The 18,917-nt window shown below is 40.8% G+C and overlaps 1 protein-coding gene across 3 annotated transcripts in view; it reads right to left on the bottom strand.

The window, feature by feature from the left end:
• ADAMTS9 (ADAM metallopeptidase with thrombospondin type 1 motif 9) overlaps positions 1–18,917 on the bottom strand; it is a 162,584-nt gene that overhangs the window by 72,092 nt on the left and 71,575 nt on the right. For all 3 annotated transcript variants that reach the window (XM_070777120.1, XM_019984324.2, XM_019984325.2), the window contains exons 20-26: positions 16,492–16,702; positions 15,844–16,008; positions 13,881–14,045; positions 10,915–11,034; positions 6,422–6,526; positions 6,117–6,284; positions 3,541–3,810 (exon numbers count right to left, since the gene is read on the bottom strand). In XM_070777120.1, coding sequence (XP_070633221.1) covers positions 3,541–3,810; positions 6,117–6,284; positions 6,422–6,526; positions 10,915–11,034; positions 13,881–14,045; positions 15,844–16,008; positions 16,492–16,702 — 1,204 coding nt within the window. The remainder of the gene's footprint in view (positions 1–3,540; positions 3,811–6,116; positions 6,285–6,421; positions 6,527–10,914; positions 11,035–13,880; positions 14,046–15,843; positions 16,009–16,491; positions 16,703–18,917) is intronic.

Below are 18,917 nucleotides of genomic sequence, written 5' to 3'. Positions count from 1 at the left end.
TATGAATGACTTTCAAATATACTGAGCTTAATTTTTTAAATGCAGAGCAGGATAATAGATTTATTAATTCTGTCTGAGCAATTATTTAGGAGATTTTTGATTTAACAAAATCCCACCTCTATTCTCTGAGGGTTCTGTTATACTTACTCTAAACTTAAAAATACTTGTTTTCTACTTTTAAACAGCTTAGTACACAAGAAACACAGAGAACTATTAATTGGCTTTGTTTGGGGCCAAGAATTTGAAATCTTAGGAAGGACCTTCAATAGTATAAAGAGATTTGGAATATATATTTTGGCCCTTGGATTTTTCCTTTGATAATAAAATCTTGATTCATTTGTTTATTATCTCACCTGTGTTATTGTCCCCAATAAAATGATAAGTCTCCTCAGAACTTCAATATCATACTTGTATCCCTAGTAGGTTCCACAGTGCTGGTCACATGATTAGGGTTTCTGGAAGGAACAGTTTCATAAACCACAGGCTATCCTCCCTTCAATATGGCTGAGTGGAGCAAGAAAGGACAACGGATCCAGGGTCAACTTAATGCATTGGCTGCCCAGTGACCAGTCCAATGCTTCCTACAGAGAATCTGACCAGAGACAGAGCTCAGCTGGGGGCCAAGCAATTGCCCAGCACAGTCTAGAACTCGCACTGTACCATTCTAGACCCAGGGTCAGCCAGGGTCTTTATACTCCCATATCAAGGTGAAATATTGTACATGATCTTTCTCCAGGTCCAATTTTGCCACATTTTTTTTTTTTTTTTAATTAATAGGGATTCTTCATTCCATTCCCATGTTGCAGAATTTCACTCTGGACTACTTTTGTTAACAATTTTCCTATCCTCTTTAGACAACGTATTTTCCTAGGTAAACATTCCTTTGAACAAACCCTGTATCTATCATTGACACTCTACAAAACAAGAGAGAATGGCCATTAGGGAAGCAAGAGATGATGGACATCTGTTTGTTTGTTTTTTTTTAACCTGCCTCGTATATTTCCCATTGATATCTGGCAGGCTGGATTTTCCTTTAAGAAATCCATCAATGGACCTCACCTTAGTGGGACTGTATTTTTGGGGGGCCATGCCATGCCATATGCAGGATCTTAGTTCCCTGACCAGGGATCGAACCTGTGCCCCTGCAGTGGAAGTGCAGAGATTCAATCACTGGACTACCAGGGAAGTCCCAGTGGGACTATCTTTTAAGAAGTTCTACACTTTCCTGATCAAGGAGTAAGTAGAACTGGCTGAGCCAATCAGACTTTCCTGGGAATTTGAATCCTGAGCAGAGCAACCCAAGGGTGGTTCAGAGTGAAAAGGGTTCATTAATATAGACACTTCTTAAAGAAATGATCTTATAGATATTGCTCCATCTAGACTGGCAAACCACAGCCTCGGGGCCAAATCCAGCCTGCCAGCTGCATTTATAACTAAAGCTTTGTGGGAACACAGCCATGTCCACTTGTTTACATTTTGTCTATGCCTGCTTTTGTGCTAAGACAGCAGAGTCTGTTAGTTGCAACAGAGACTGTATGGTCCACACGGCTGAAGATATTATCTGGCCCTTTGCAGAAAAAATTTACCAACCCTCAATGAGATCCCTGAAGATGCTCTGGGCTCAGTCTCTACTGGGGCTAAATGAACAGTTTTGCTTTCCCTTAAAAGAACCAGTTCCTTTTCTTTTGCTTGCAACCAGAGACCCCTAGTTGCTAACACTGAAAATCTCATAGAAGGTTTGAGTTTACACAAACACATCTGGAAAATGAAGTTCTGATTCCAGAATCTACTGAAAATGCTAGATTCCCATTCTCTAGTGTTCATAAATCTCTGATGCCTTTCCTGCTGTTGCAGGCAGGAAGAATCAAGCATCCCAAACCACGAAGAGAGGTATACGCATGCCACACACTCCTGGGAGTAAGTCAGGCACGTCAAGCAAGAGCTGAAAAATCTCATCATCCACCTTCAGCCTCACTTAACTTAGAAAAAAAAAAAAAAAATCCCCAAACAAAAAACAGGCACAATGAGGAGAAGAATGGTATTGCCCATTGCTGCAAAAAGGTTACTTAATCCTCCTTAATTGGGAACTCTGCCCAAGGGCAGAATCATTCAATCTTAAAGGAATGCATTATCCACAAATGTAGTCCTAAATAAGAATAGCTTTCAATTTTTTTTTTAAGTTCTAATTTTATCATTAGAATACACATGTTTGAGCTGTGAATTTTTTCAACTAGAAAAATCATGGGACACTCAGTGATGACCTCGCTTGATCACTCTTTAATTTCGTAGAACCCAAATTTCTTCTAACCCAGCCAAAAGAAGCTTCAAAGTGGAAAGTAAGGGAGGAGAATGAGGTAGTGAAGGTCCTGGGCAGATGTTCTGCTTATAATCAAGAGGTCCAGTGTATAAAACCCATAAGGGCCATCAACATCACAGGAAAGTAAGCCTAATTCATTGAAACAAAACCATGGTGGAAAACTGACTGGTTCCTTCTAAAGCTTTTTAGTCCAGAAATAATTAAACACGGTTAGCAGTACTAGAAGGAAACAAATAATAAACAATTAAAAAGAAGACTTCATGAGAGATTAATAAACACCAAACTCCCCAAACCTTCCCCAGGATCTCCTGCTGCCCTACCCTTCCTGTAGCTCCTTTAGACATGTTCAGTATTCCAGAATATAATTATTTTTTGGAAAACTATTCAGTAAAAATTTCTAGAACTTTTGAGAGCATATTTTTCCTTTGAATGTTAAATACTATTTATCAAGTTCTTCCTAGTTTGAAGGATAAAGATAATGATAACAATAATCATCAACATTTAATTTTCACTCTATGGCTGGGAGAGTGTGAAACAGTATTTGCATTGCTTGATTTAATTCTTAATACAACAACCCAACAAAGTCACCACTATCATTAACTTTGTTTTAGCGATGATGAAACAGGCTCACATTTAGCTGAAGACCCTAAAATTGGAAAGTGCAAGTCCTTGGATCAAACAGAGAGGCAACTTCTCTCAAAGCCTTTGCAGTTAACCATTGAGTTAATGGTATTTTTCCTCTAAGCACAGATTTTACCCGGCTGAGTGTTTCTCTCCTAATCCGCTACTACAAATGGCATAGCAATTGTGCCACTTTAAGACTGCACTCATCTGGAAAATAGCAAGAAGGAAAATGGCTTTCATTAAAAATTTCCTTTCAGAAAAGTTCTTCTGCCCTTTGAATTTTCCTTCAGGTAAGGAGGAGCCGTCTGCCAGCTCCAGGATCAATCATCATGGCCTTCACAGTACCTTCTAGGAAGCTGCCTGATCAAGTCACCCAGCAGTGACACCCCCTGCTCCACCTGGTTAGAAGTTAAGGTAGCTTAGAGTCTCAAGTGACACCCCTTCCGGGACTACAATTAACCCCAACAAATGAAAAGTGCACATCAATCCCTCCTGAGATAAAAATGTTCCAGAGGTGTTTCTAGTCTGCTTCTCTCTGAGCATTATATCAAGTGAAAGAGAAGAAGGCAAATTCGAGAAAGACTTGAGGGAATACTCACCGCTCCCCAGGGGCCTGTCCTCCACTGATTTCCTCCGAGCACGTGGGTGCGGCTAGGGCTGATGCTCCTGGGGTGATATTCCTCATTCAGGAAAGGGTTCTGAGAAAGGTCTGTGTCTGGGGTCCACTGAGGGCATGGTGACATGGAACAGTCCTGGTCAGTTTCTGGGATATAATCTGGGTCGCACTCACTTTGATCAATCACGTGGTCACTGTAGTTGACACAGACTACTTGCCGGGTCGTCCTACCTTGCCCACATGTCACGGAGCACTACATTGGATATTCAGAAAGGGAAAGAGAAAGGATATTCAGCCAGTTGCTCAGGCCAAAAAACCTGGCATATATCCTGGTGCCTCAGATGGTAAAGAATCTGCCTGCACTGTGGGAGACCCGGTTTTCATCCCTGGGTCGGGAGGGTCACCTGGGGAAGGGAATGGCTACCCACTCCAGTATTCTTGCCTGGAGAATCCCATGAAGAGAGGAGCCTAGAGGGCTGCAGTCCATGGAGTTACAAAGAGTCAGACATGACTGAGTGACTAACACTTCCACTTTTCACATTCCATTCTCTCCCCTTTTCTTCCCACCACAAGGCCATTTCATGGAGAATGCCTGTTGTGTATATTCAAAATACACCCCCAATCAGCCACTTCCCATCATCTCTGCCATTGCCTCCCTGGTCCAGGCCACCACCTTCCTTCCCCTGCCAGGACTACTGCAGTGGCCTTTCAGCTGGGGACCTATTTGTAATCTTGATGCCTTCACCCACAATCCAAGTCTGTTATCCACAGATATGTTAACCATATCATAAACCATGACCCTTGCGAACAAAACTCAGATGATGTCATTCATCTAGTGACTGCCCAATTCACTGTGAGTCATGTCCAGAGTCCTTTCCTGGACCTGGTAGGCCCTTCATGATGTGGTCACTGGCTACCTTTTTGACACATCTCTTTTTATTCTCTATACACTGCACTTCAGCCCCACTGACCTTATGGATGTTTTTTGACTAGGCCAAGAACATCCCAATCTCAGGGTCTTTGCAACTACTCTACTTTCCGTTGCACAACACAGATATCCACGTGGCTCACTGCTTCACTTCATGCAAGTGCTGGCCAGTGCAATGTGGGGACTTTTCTGACTACCTTGTCTAAAAGCACATCATCTCCTTCTCTCCGCCATCACTGTGTTTGACCTTTTTTCTAGTACTTATCAGTATCTGGTGCTGTATCATATATTTATATCATTATTTGCTCATTGACTGGAATTGCCACTGTCATGATCTTCATAAAGGCAAGGACTTTCTTATTTGTCAGTCACTGCCCTTTCTTGGAGAAGGCAATAGGAACCCACTCCAGTACTCTTGCCTGGAAAATACCATGGATGGAGGAGCCTGGTGGGCTGCAGTCCACGGGGTCGCTAAGAGTCGGACATGACTGAGCGACTTCACTTTCACTTTTTACTTTCATGCACTGGAGAAGAAAATGGCAACCCACTCCAGTGTTCTTGCCTGGAGAATCCCAGGGATGGCAGAGCCTGGTGGGCTGCCATCTATGGGGTCGCACAGAGTCGGACACGACTAAAGCGACTTAGCAGCAGCAGCAGCCCTTTCTTAGTAAGTTTTACAAATACCTGGTGAGTAGACTGATGGATGTGATAGACATCTGTGTATGTATGTTTGGAAGCTCAGGGCATGAGAGTGAGGTTATCTACAACTGAGCACCTTCTTCATTCTAAGCATTTAACAGATAGACTCTAAAACAATCCTTATAATCTATATTATAAGCTATTCTTTTTTGCCTCTTTTAAGAGCAGAAGAAACTGAAGTTCAAGGATTTACACCAGACTGCTCAAGGTCATGCAGCCAGTTAACATCAAGGTCTGGATGTTTACACAGCTTTCTCTGGATCCAAAGATTTGGATTTTCACAGATTTGGATTTTCTTTCAGATTTCACATATGTATTAATGGTGTTTATTGAGATATTCACCTCCATTCTCTTTACCTATCCTGAGCTTTGGATTTCCTGGACTCAGAAGCTTTTTACAAGGCAGAAAGCAGCAGCTACCTGAAGACAAAGGCTTTTTCTATTTTTATAAAAGTCCACAGGTGATTCTCAGTGTGCACAGGAGAATCCATAGCGTTAGCTGAGGATTCCCACTTCTTACTCTTGGCAGGGAAGCAGAGGCACAGGACTTCAGGGAACCATAGGATGCAGGAGGCACCCAGATTCAAGCTGAGGCTCCCCTTTCCTCCCCTACTTCTCCCTGCCACTTCTGGCACTACACAAGCCTATTACATTCTAATGTGGCTTGGCTCAATTAAAACTGCATTTTTCAATCAGCCCAACAGGATGTGGGCTTAAGTAGACTGTAAGTTAATTTACACATTTTGAAGAAATGTGCACTTCTTGCATATCTGGCTACGATTCATACCAGCTGCACATACATGGAGAAAAATAACTCACAAACCAAAGTCCAATTCTAAAATAGTACTGATTGACCTTCTTGACCCATGACTAGTCATCCTTCTTATGGCTCCCCCAGTCCTCTCCCAATTCCAGAGAATTCACTTGCTTACAGGGTTCCAGTCCAGAGCCTTCCATTGCCCACAGGGAGTCACAGAACATTCCTCCTTTGCCACTGGTCTAGGCAGGGTCGCACAGGCACTGTCATCAGCCACAGAGCCGTCCTCATCCCGACAGCTGACATATCTCATCCGGGTACCTTTTCCACAAGTGGCTGAGCACTGGGTGTTGGGGTGAAATAATGCAGAAAGGTTATTTGAAATGGTCATTCACTGGATAGCGACCTACTTCCTAAGTCATGTCAGAGAGTATCTGCCTCTCCTTCCACCCTCTCCACTTCTTCCATTGTGCTTCTTACTGGAGTCCAGGACCCAAATCGCCACTGGGTCCTTGGCGCGCTGTGTGTGCTTCTCCTTGCTTCCGGGGCAGCTGGGGGAGGCTGACAAGATGGCAATTCACAGTCCTAGAGGAGGATGGGAAGAAAGAGCCAAAGTTACCTTTCAGCCACGGCACATACGAATATAAGGACTGATAATTCTAAGATCTCAGGCTTCAGTGTGATTTGGGGCAAGTCACATGACAAGTCACAGGATATCTTGGGCTTCCCTAGTGGCTCAGACAGTAAAGAATCCACCTGCAATGTGGGAAAACTGGATTCAACTCCGGGTCAGGAAGATCCCCTGGAGAAGGGAATGGCAACCCACTCCATTCTTGGTATTCTTGCCTGGAGTGGGTATTCTTGCCTGGAGAATTCCATGGACAGAGAAACTTGGTGGGTTACAGTCCATGGAGTTGCAAAGAGTCGGGCAAGACTGAGTGACTAACACTTTTATTTTCACATGACATCTCTCAGTTCCAACTACAAATTCAACTGTAAAATGGGATATAATCTGAGTCCCTTTGTGGGTGCCTTAATACGGAGCAGGAGTTTACTTCATGATTTTCTTTCTTTTTTTTTTTGGCCATGCCCCATGCCACTTGCAATTTTAGTTTCCCAACCAGAGACTGAACTTGTACCCCCTGCAGTGGAAGCAGTAAGTCTTAACCACTGGACAACCAGGGAACTCCCAACTTCATGATTTTCAAAACCGTATTTATTTAACTATTTGTGTGAAGAAAAATATTATAAAATGGCACATAATTTATGAAAAAGCAATATGCCCTTTTAAAATTATTGTTACTTAAAAACAAATTCTGAATGCCAAATTCTGTTCCTACATTTTGTTTCCTAGTCAGATTTTGCTAGCCATGAATGTGCTTTCCAGGTGTATCTGAAGATACCTCCTGAAGCCCTGAAGAAGGTCAAATCTAGCTATAAGAGGTGTGTTCAATATCCCAAAGCCTAGAATTTGTATCACACCCCTCAATCAGAGGAAATTCCTATAATGGATTGAGGTTATCCATGCATAGATAATATTCCCAGATTTACAATTGGGAAAATGAAAGTCCACACCTGATCACTATCATTCCAAGCATCAGTGGTTATCAAATGTTCTTTGATTAAATGCATACCCATTAAATTCCCAGGAAGCCTTGGGCACAGTGCAAAGTGCTAGAGGCTTGGGGCTGAAGTGACTTTAGGAAGCTTACAGACCTAACAGGAAATTCTGTTATCTGGCTCCAGACCTTGCCGATGCCTCTGCCTGGGTCCAAAGAAAGGCATAGGGAACTTGGCACAGTGAAGAATTTATTCACATGCTACAAATGCAGAAGCTTCCCTATAGTCAGTTCATGAATATTAATGAATAACTTAGAAATATACTTTGTGAATTTCTAAGGAAGTTGCTAAGACCTCATTTCTTGATTGTTCAGATGTCACAGCTAATACTTCCCAGTTAACATGCACTGAATTGGAGCATTTCAATAAATAAAACTAAGAATGACACAAGTCATATGTGGTGTTTGGTTAATTGATCAGTGATGACAACATGAACTACACTGCCATACTCGTTTCCTTTTGAGACTCTTCATCCATCAACGACCCAAGCTGCAAAGCAGCAGAGTGAGGGTCTCAGAGCGAGGCAGTACACCTGCCAGATGGGGCCTCAGAGCATGAGTTCTGGGCATAGTGTGGATTCAAATCCTATCTTCTGCAATTAGCAAAGCTGATGTGAAAACCCATTTTTCATGACATACTCTCTTTATATAAATGATGCCAGAATCGAGGTCCACATTGAACAGTATACTGGTGAATGAGTATCAGCTAGATCTCTTGAGAAACAAGGTGTGTTTATAGATACAGGTATGTGTGTGTATATATATTTGTATATATATGCTTATTATAAGTTTTTTCTGATATAAATAATGTGTAGCATAAAGTTTACAAACAGTAATAAGATATAAAATTTTACATTTTAAATTCCATCAGATCAGATCAGATCAGTTGCTCAGTCGTGTCCGACTGTTTGCAACCCCATGAATCGCAGCATGCCAGGCCTCCCTGTCCATCACCAACTCCCGGAGTTCACTGAGACAAATGCCCATCGAGTCAGTGATGCCATCCAGCCATCTCATCCTCTGTCGTCCCCTTCTCCTCTTGCCCCCAATCCCTCACAGCATCAGAGTCTTTTCCAATGAGTCAACTCTTCGCATGAGGTGGCCAAAGTACTGGAGTTTCCGCTTTAGCATCATTCCTTCCAAAGAAATCCCAGGGCTGATCTCCTTCAGAATGGACTGGTTGGATCTCCTTGCAGTCCAAGGGACTCGCAAGAGTCTTCTCCAACACCACAGTTCAAAGGCATCAATTCTTCGGCGCTCAGCCTTCTTCACAGTCCAACTTTCACATACATACATGACCACTGGAAAAACCATAGCCTTGACTAGACGAACCTTTGTTGGCAAAGGAATGTCTCTGCTTTTGAATATGCTATCTAGGTTGGTCATAACTTTCCTTCCAAGGAGTAAGCATCTTTTAATTTCATGGCTGCAGTCACCATCTGTAGTGATTTTGGAGCCCAGAAAAATAAAGTCTGACACTGTTTCCACTGTTTCCCCATCTATTTCCCATGAAGTGGTGGGACCTGATGCCATGATCTTCGTTTTCTGAATGTTGAGCTTTAAGCCAACTTTTTCACTCTCCACTTTCACTTTCATCAAATTCCATAGAGCCAATTAATTCTTACAGATTATTTTTGTTGATTTTTGCTGAACTCTTGAATCTAGTGCCAAACTATGGCTGTCATTGCTAGACCAGAGTAGTTCTGACATGAATGTTAGCTGATATTTTGCTTACAACTGAGTACTGTGAAGGAGAAACAATGAAGATGTATGTCAGAACTTCACTCATTCACCAATGACATGAACAATTTCTTTGCTGAGTCAGGCAATAATTTTCAAATAACAGAAAGATATATCTTTAATTTTTTTGTATGTGTTCTTCACAACATAATAGCTGCAGAAATAAGACTGCTTAAAGTTGAGTCTGCATTATGAACACTTGCTCCATCATCTTTTAAGCCAAAATAATCAACATGAAAATCAATTAAACTCTGACTCACAGCATTTGCTGATTTCTGTGGTATAAGTACTCTCACTATGGCCAATGTCAACCTAACAAATTAATATCAGTGAACACAGACTGGGAAAGGATGTGCAATGGTTCACCATTATACAGTATTTTCACCATGCAAATACATACAAATGTAATGTAAATCATAGTAGTAAGAAATAAAGTAGTAAAATATAGGAAGATAATTAGAAAGTGATAAGCTCTGAATATTTTTCAACCTATTTTTAATATTATCCATTTAATTATAGGTTTTTATTTTCAATTTTCAACAATGGCAGTATATAACAACCAGCTTGCAAAATTTCTGAAAATTTACCAACCATCACTTGTGAGCTGCAACAAGACAGCTCCAACACATGCAGCCTGAACATATGATACCATTTGCTGAACCCTACATTGGATTTTTGGAACCCTCCAAAATCACTGCAGATGGTGACTGCAGCCATGAAATTAAAAGATGCTTACTCCTTGGAAGGAAAGTTATGATCAACCTAGATAGCATATTCAAAAGCAGAGACATTCCTTTGCCAACAAAGGTTCATCTAGTCAAGGCTATGGTTTTTCCAGTGGTCATGTATGGATGTGAGAGTTGGACTGTGAAGAAAGCTGAGCGCCCAAGAATTGATGCTTTTGAACTGTGGTGTTGGAGAAGACTCTTGCGAGTCCCTTGGACTGCAAGGAGATCCTACCAGTCCATCCTAAAGGAGACCAGTCCTGAGTATTCATTGGAAGGACTGATACTGAGGCTGAAACGCCAATACTTTGGCCACCTCATGCAAAGAGTTGACTCACTGGTAAAGACTCTGATGCTGGGAGGGATTGAGGGCAGGAGGAGAAGCAGACGACAGAGGATGAGGTGGCTGGATGGCATCACCGACTCAATGCACATGAGTTTGGGTGAATTCCGGGAGTTGGTGATGGACAGGGAGGCCTGGCGTGCTGCAATTCATGGGGTTGCAAAGAGTCGGACACGACTGAGTTACTTAACTGACTGACACTGGAATTATTAAAAAAAAAAAAAAAAAATCTGACTTCAAGAAAACCAGCACAAAGAGTCAGTCTTCACCACCTAGGAAGAATCAGAATTAAGAATCTACATATAATTCAGAATCAGAATCAAAATCTACATACAATTCAAAGAAATATAGAAGACAAAAGTACTACATCAAAAAATTAGATCCAGAATATAACACATAAGTAAATCCAGAACAATTTAGTTAATCTACTGTTTCCTCTACCTACATACTTACCTATGAAAGGACTTCTGTTTTGACTGAGCTCCTGGGAAGTTTTGGCATCTTAGTGCCCAAGGTCAGTAACTGATTTTGACAAAGGCACCTTACCTGGGTGTCAGTTGGTCTCGTCGCGGCATTGCAGTCGTTGTCATCCACCACTGACATGTAAGTGCCAATGATGCATTTCACTGCTCTTAGCTGGTACCCCTGTCCACAAGTGACACTGCACTGAGGGGAGAAATAAAACAGAAAGTACATACAATCTACCAAATGTTCTCTTTCCCTAACTTCACCCGTAACATTCACAAGAGAAAAAATATTGCCATCATAGTGGGCCAGAGGACTGCCACCCCAAGAAATTAGTTAAGAGCGGGTAATTCTACTTTGTACAAATTACACTGATCAATTATCAAGATATCACATGGCATTATTTCTACCTCCCATAGGAACAATGTTTGTAGTTTAATTCCTTGATTGCAAACCTCTGGAAGGAGGGGAGTACATGTCAATCATTTTTACATCTTTCACACTATACCTAGCAGAATGCTGTGGCTAAAATAGGTACTTTGTAAAGTTCTTATCTGACTTCTGAAAATTTTCCCTAAAGAAATGTAGTTTGCATCAATATTTCTATACAAGAACGGTCATCACAATATTATTTATAAAAGACAAAATATTAGAAACCACCTAAATAGGGAAGAACCAAAGTCAATTCAATGCACCATAGCAAACAGATCATAAAGGAAATATGTTCACTAAGGCTAACTGTTATATTTAAAAGTGGTTAAAAAACAGTAAGTAGAGGGAGTGATGTCATGGAAAGGGCAGATAGTAAAGAACTGATCCATTCCCGCTCTCTGAAAAAGCTATCAAACTGACAAAAAGTGGCAGAATCAGGTTTTCTTAAAGAAGAGGGTTCTTTAAAAAGATAATAAAATTTATAAACCTTTACCTAGACTGATTAAAAGTAAAACAGAGAAGATGCAAACAATTAAAATCAGAAACAAAAGTGAAAGCGCTGCTCCTGACTCTATAGCAATAAACGGGATAGTGAAAGTAGTGTGGACAATTCTATGCCAACATACTAGCCAATCGAGATAAAACACATGAATTTCCAAACCCATACAAACTATCCAGAAACACACAAATCACAAAATCTGACTTAAGAAGAAACACAAAAGAAGTAAAAATATTGACTTAGCAATCAAAGATCTCATAATAACAAAAAGTCTTAAGACCAGAGGGCTTCACTGGTAAATTCTACCAAACATGTATAGAAGAATTAAGCACTTTTCACAATGGCCAAAAAGTGCAAACAACCCAAATATTCTTAAAGGGATAAATGTATACATTATGGTATATGCACACATGGAATATTATGCAGACATAAAAAGGGATGAGGTACAGATGTGTGTTACAGCATGATGAATTTCAAAAACATTATGCTATGTGAAAGAAGCTGGAGACACAAATGATCATGTATTGTATAATTTCATGTGTATGAAATACTTAGTATAAGTAAACTCGTGGAGCTAGAAAGCAGAATGCTGGCCACAGGGTTGAAGGAGAAATGGGGAGTAACAGCTTGATGAGTATTTTAGCGTGATATGTTTTAGAACTACATAGAGGTGGAGGTTGCACAACATTCTGAATGTACTACATGTCACTGATTTGTTCACTTCAAAACAGTTAATTTTGTTACATGAGTTTTACTTCAATTAACAAAATAAGTACAATTCTAATACTAGTTTTTAAAACATAAGAAAATCATAAATGTATTAACTCTGAAATACAGAGTTAGGAGTATGGCTATCTCCTTTTTGCTAAATTGCTTTTTACAAAACTTCTCTTATAAACATGAACTATCCTTCAATAATAAGGGAAAAAATACAACAACAAAGAACAGTTGGTTGCCGTGAACTGTATGTTTAGTCAAAGGAAGGACAAATCTCTGGCTAAGACTGACATGCCATAGACATGGGGAAAAAAAAAAAGGTCAGTTAGTTCTAAAAGATGTTATCTTCAAATCTTAACAGTGACCCTGAGATGCACTCTCCACAAGAGATACGCAGATATAGACAAATAGGAGGCAAGGTATGGAGTGTAGGCAGACTCCACCTATTTACTGAGTGTGATGAAACATGATCAACCATTCTGACCACCAAGGATGCTGTGTTAACAAGGCATATTCGGAAGAGCCCCAATGTGAATGGTAGAAACTGTAAGGGTGCAGTAATAAAGCTACTTTCATTTACTTCACACATGTTGGAAATGAAGACATAAGCCAGGGGGCTGAAGAGGCTGTGGCTGTGGTTGGACTGGGTGGAGGGAGAGGCAGTCTTAGAGAGATTACGTAAGTGACAGCAAACAGCTGCTTTGCTTCTCTAGGGAACTTGGAGTGCTACTTAAATAGTACCCAGAACGCTTTTGCTTCTATATTAGGAAAGACTTAATTCTAAGAGTCGTGACTTCTTAAATGCAAGCCCAAGGGAGATTCTCACTCTTTCCTTTCAGAATAGTTCAAGTGACTGTGAAACCAACAATAGGGACTTGGAAGAGATTCTTTCAAAGAGAGAGGAAGCCTGCAAACTTTGATCTAATTAATTTTGTTTGAAAAGCCTGACTTATTTTTAAGAGGTGAGCTTAGGAATCATGACACTGGGAGCTAAAACATCCCTTTCAAATCCCAGCCCAGACCCTCCTGCCAAAGACACTGGCACTGGATCACATTCTGTTACAGACCCACAGCCGCATGCTAGTAGATAGCATCAGCCAGGCACGAGGAGATCTGTTGTGAATTTGTTCCAATGTGTGTGTGCTCAAGCTACAGTTTTAACCCAAGGGCGAACACCCACACGTGGGTCTGGAAAGGGAATGATCAGCTCCCGGAGGGGAGCAACAACCCTCAGAAGTGTAGCAAAACGGTTACAGGGTTTCCAGCGCTTGGTGCCACAGAGGGACTGCGCATGCCACATGCTACAGTGGTGAAATCCCTGCCACTGGAATGTCCCTCTGCAGGCCTGCTCCAGATAAGAAGGAAAGAATGTAGTTAAGAACTTTATCATTCAAAATACCTGTCCCCAGGGACCCGCCTGCCAGGACGCACATTCTGGCTGCTGACAGGTCTGCATGGAGGTCGGTTTGGTCTCAGGGTCACAGACTCTATCGTTGAATCGATCTTCGCCAAACTGACACCAGACCTGGCGGTGCTTATGCCCTTTTCCGCAGGTGACCAAGCACTGTAAGAAAAGGCACAGCTAGTCAGGGTCATTTCTGAACAATGCACTCTGATGTTCTTGTGGATTAGTCATCGATTAGCAAAACCAGGTGTGCTCTTTTCCCAGAGCAATTCTTCTCTCTCTCTTGTCGCAATCTGTAAACATATTAGGCCTTACGCTTTTGGCTCTGTCACTCATTCGTTCATTCACTCGGTATTTATCCAGGCTCTGGGCCAGTTTCAAGCACAGCTAAACGTCACATAGCATCTTGCTCTGAAATTCTAAAAAATAGCATCCATGGCTTGGTAGCATATGAGTTAACGGTAGGGAATTTATGAGTCAGATTAACTTGGATTTTAACCTAATACAACTGACTATCGATACTAAGTTAAGTGATCTCCCAGTCCTTCAGTTTTCTTGGCTGTACAATGGGAATACAGTAGTGCTAACGGCTGGCAATTGTGAAACCTGCATGAGAAAAACTCAAGTGAAGTGCTTAGCTCCTGTTCATTTAAGGAGCCTTAAATATAATAATCATTGTTATCTACACTCATTGTAGAAAACTTGAAAAATACAGAAAAACATAAAAGAGAAAATTATAACAAGCCCCAAGTCTCACTATCTACCTAGAGATACCATTATTAAAATATTGCTCTTTTCTTCCTCTTTTAGCTATAGAACATTGGGATCATACTGAATATATATTTTGATATTTCCCACCTCTATTTCATTATCTATTTTTGGAAAGGTTTGTTACATAACTTGATATGATACTTTATCTAGTATTAGCTATCTAGGTAGAACTTAAATCTAATGCTTTCTTTCATTTTTTTTTTTTTTTTAACCAAATATGGGATCGAGATTGAAGCTAAGGCTGCTTTTAACATAAACACAAGCACTAGCTTTCCTGTTAATCTGTCCAGGAGACAGACACTGTTAATCACATGTAATGTTACTTTTCTGCCATTTAGAGACATTAACAGTATTCTTTTAAGACTGAGATTTTAATTAATGTTGAAAGTAAACAGTTAATATTTCACTTACCTGAATGAGATAAGGGAATGGATACAGAAGCTGTAGAAATATCTCTCTCCCCACATTCCTGACTTGGCCCAGTGAATAAGACAATTTCTGTTCCCCTGCCATGTGTTCCTCTGAAGGAAGGTGCGTTGGGGGACAGGGGTGGGGGGACCTGCTCAGAGACAATCTCACTGGGAAATACTAGCACTGTTTATAAAATTGAGAAAGAGCCTTCATCTTCTTTCTCTTATTGTCCCGGGACCACGCTGCTAAACAATTTGATATGCTTCCTCAAATAAGAGATAAGCAAAGCATAAACCTAGAACACTCAGCCTGGTCCTTTCTCTTTTTTCCCAAGTTTTCCACTAGCAACTGGATGGGTAATCAAATAGGTCACTTGCTAGGGTTCAATTCTCTCATTTCAAAGATAAGCTATTAGGGAATCTCATTTTTTATAAACTTCAAATCTAAGCCAATGCAGCTTTATAATTAATAAAGCTCTGATTTCCTTTACAGCAACTTAGCCAGGTCTGAAAGAGGCGAGAAGGTGAGGGACTAGAACTTCAAAAATCCCCAATAGAAGCTATTATGGTGGGTGATCCAGCTAAACCCACTGCAACTCTGAGATCACCCATGTCATGTCCAGTAGGACAATCACAGGGTGGGTGGAAGAAGAGTTGTTTCTTCAATGGGAGGTGGGAGAACGGTGCAGCTGGTTTAACTTTGGACTGACCTGGAGAGGCTCAGAACTGAGCATCAGAGATGACCTGTTGGGGAATTAACAGCCTTCCCATCTCACCTCTGACCAGTCTCCTGATTTCCACTCTGGACAGGAGAACTCACTGCACTTCTGAATGGTGACTTTCTCTTGATGAGTGCATTTGCTGTCATCTAGTACATCATTACGGGTGTTGACACAAATAGCCCTTCTCCTCTGGGTTCCACCATCACAGCTTTTAGAACACTGAAAGGGAAAAAAAAAATGAAGCCAAAGTGTTGCTAAGTTTCTCATCAAGCATGCTCAAGATACTGGCTGGGCTATTTTGTCTCTTCCAATCCTAAGGAAACAACTAACCAACAAAGCCTGGTCAGTTCTACTTGTTCTTTTTAGGGGTATATATTTATGGTATCAATTTATTTACCAGGTTCATAACAAAGCCAATATTAGCAAACTGGTATAGGACAACAAAATCAGAAATGGCCTGTGGGATATGAAAAAAGTGTTTGGCTAAGTTGTTCCACCACTTCCAATTTTCCATACGCTATGCCCACACCAGACATCACAGATCGATTGTATTACTCTTTTCTGCATTTTTAATGCGGGCAGGCATTATAAGTCAATCATGGTACTCTTAATGAGGTTTCCTCAATGCAGCTCTGTAAGGAGTCATCATCAACTAATCAGATTTAACATCCAAGAAGACTCTCTGAATGAGAACCAACTTACTTCAGTCCAAGCTGAATAGCGCCAGCCACCAGTATTACATTCTCCTGAGCATTTTTCCTGGTTGCTTGGTTTGGGGTGACTGCTGCAAAAGCTGTCATCAACCTTCTCAGTCTTCCCATCTAGCCTGCTGTACTTGGCACAGTAGATGTCTAATGTGCGGTAACCCAGACCACACTGGGCACTACATTCACTCCTGCTGGCCACGTGCCACCTGTGCACAAATCATGGGGGAGAAACCAGTATTACTGTTAAATATATATGTCTTATCTAGACTCAACTGGTAGAAGAGCTGAATTCTGTTTTCTTCCTTAAATACCATGAACCCAAAACCATAGTCAGTCACTGAAATTCAGTTTGAAACCAACATTTCCATGTATTTTTCATCACTGCCAACATGCATGAAAGTCACAAAATGACAGTCAGAGGTTCTATCTTTATGAAGATTCTCCCCCAATACAGTCAATCTGAAATTCAAGCAACTAAAAAGAAAAAAAAATGGAATTCAACAGAGCAAAAAAACAGAACAATTTTATATTTAAAAGACTCATGCAACCCAGCATTTTGTTTGTCAAGTAGGCTACTTTTTAACAGAGAACGAACAACTGTTGGAAACATTCCCTCAGAAACTTCTAGGTGGCCACGTGCTGGAAAATGCTCAATGGACATTCTATGAATTAATAAAGGAATGGATTGCCATTAATTAAATACTTAATTGGAACTATAACTGAAATTCAAGTATCATAAACTTTACTTGGTGAATAAAGATTGTATGGGCCATATATATAACTCAATTACCTGTTTTTTAAAGACTACTGTTTTTAGAGCAGTTTTAGGTTCCATGACAAAACTGAGAGGAAGGTACAGAGATTTCCCCACACCCCTGCCCCTATACACCCCTGCTCCCACAGATGCACAGCCTCCTGATTATCAACACACCCCCACCAGAATGTACATTTGTCACTCTGATGGACCTTTGTTGACACATCATTATCACTGAAATCGACAGTTTTCCTTAGAGTTCACTCTTGATGCTATATATTCCATGGGTTGGACATATGCATAGTGAAACATATCCACCATTATAGTATCACATCGACCTAAAAATCCTCTGTGCTCCACCTATCTATCCCTTCCAGCCCCACAATTATTCACTTTTAAAATTAGATTTGAGTCTACAAACTTTTGTCAACTTTGTATCCCTAGCACATATAATAAGCCTTTCTTGGCACACAGGAGGTGCTCAGTATGTACTGATAAATCAAGTAGCTCTTTTAACACTCCAGCAATGGGGCTAGTGCTTTAAAAAGAAAAAAAAATCTACTTGAATAGAACAGTCTGAATAAATGAGCTTGAGACATGTTACGCTGATCAAATTTAGCAATCCCAAAAGGATGATTTCACTCTTGATCATTAATTTTCTCCTGCTCAGAAACTCGGTGGTTTGTCAAATACCAAAGCCTTAAGAGTTCTCCCATCTACACTCAGGAAGAAAAGAGGAGCACTGGACACACGCTTATCTTGGAATTTCTCACAAATGCTCAAAAGTAGGTCAGAGTTGATCCACTTCTACATTTGGCATATAAAGTGGGCTACTGAGATGTTCTATGAGAGTGGCATAGTATTTGGAGGATTTGTTCTAACCGGAAAATGTTATATGGGGATTGTACAACAGTGCTTTATCTCATCCTGTCAAAGTTTAATCTGGGCAAACTCTCACTTCCCTAAGGAAGTGAGCCAAGAAACATGGACCAGTTCAACAGAGGCATCTGGAACTTCCATCTGCCCTTTGATTCCTGGTTACCTTCTCTTTGCCTTCATCATCACTTCCTTGTGGAAAGGTTATTTTCCATCCTGGAAAAGGGAGGCAGGAATCCTCCTCCCTTCCCCACAAGAAAGCACACTAGCAGCTTGGGCTCAGAACAGTGTACTAGAGTTTCCCTGATATTCACACAATCCCCGGAATTCGGGCAGAGAATGTAGTCTGTGGAAAGGTCACAGTACTGCCTTAGGAAAGGTCTCAAAATGCTATTACTCACTTAATTTATTCTCACCTGGAAAGTCATCTCACCTTCAGTGTTTTGAATTCATTCATTCATGTCATGTGACAATTTATATTGCAGAAAGGCAAAGTGTTTGTTAATAAATGGGAACAAAAAAAAAACAAAACTGTATTTCTCTGTGGGTGTGTGGGGCATTGTGGCATTAAATAATTTGAGAAACTACTGATATAAGTAGGTTCTTCGATTGCAGAACTTCTCAGGGCCCTCAAATCGCTAATCCAAGCTACAAATCTTCACATAGTAGAGAAGACGGTAATTCTTCTCACGTGCTGGTTTGCTCTGGATCATCTTGCTGAACTAGTGTTCCATAAAAATGTTTTGGGGAAAACTAAGAGTTTCAGCAACCAGTGCAATCCTCTCTACTAT

Source organism: Bos indicus, chromosome 22 (assembly GCF_029378745.1).
Source record: "Bos indicus isolate NIAB-ARS_2022 breed Sahiwal x Tharparkar chromosome 22, NIAB-ARS_B.indTharparkar_mat_pri_1.0, whole genome shotgun sequence".
NCBI classification, from domain to species: Eukaryota; Metazoa; Chordata; class Mammalia; order Artiodactyla; family Bovidae; genus Bos; species Bos indicus.
The sequence above is the reverse complement of the archived record's forward strand: the minus strand, read 5'-3'. Positions and strand labels throughout refer to the sequence as shown.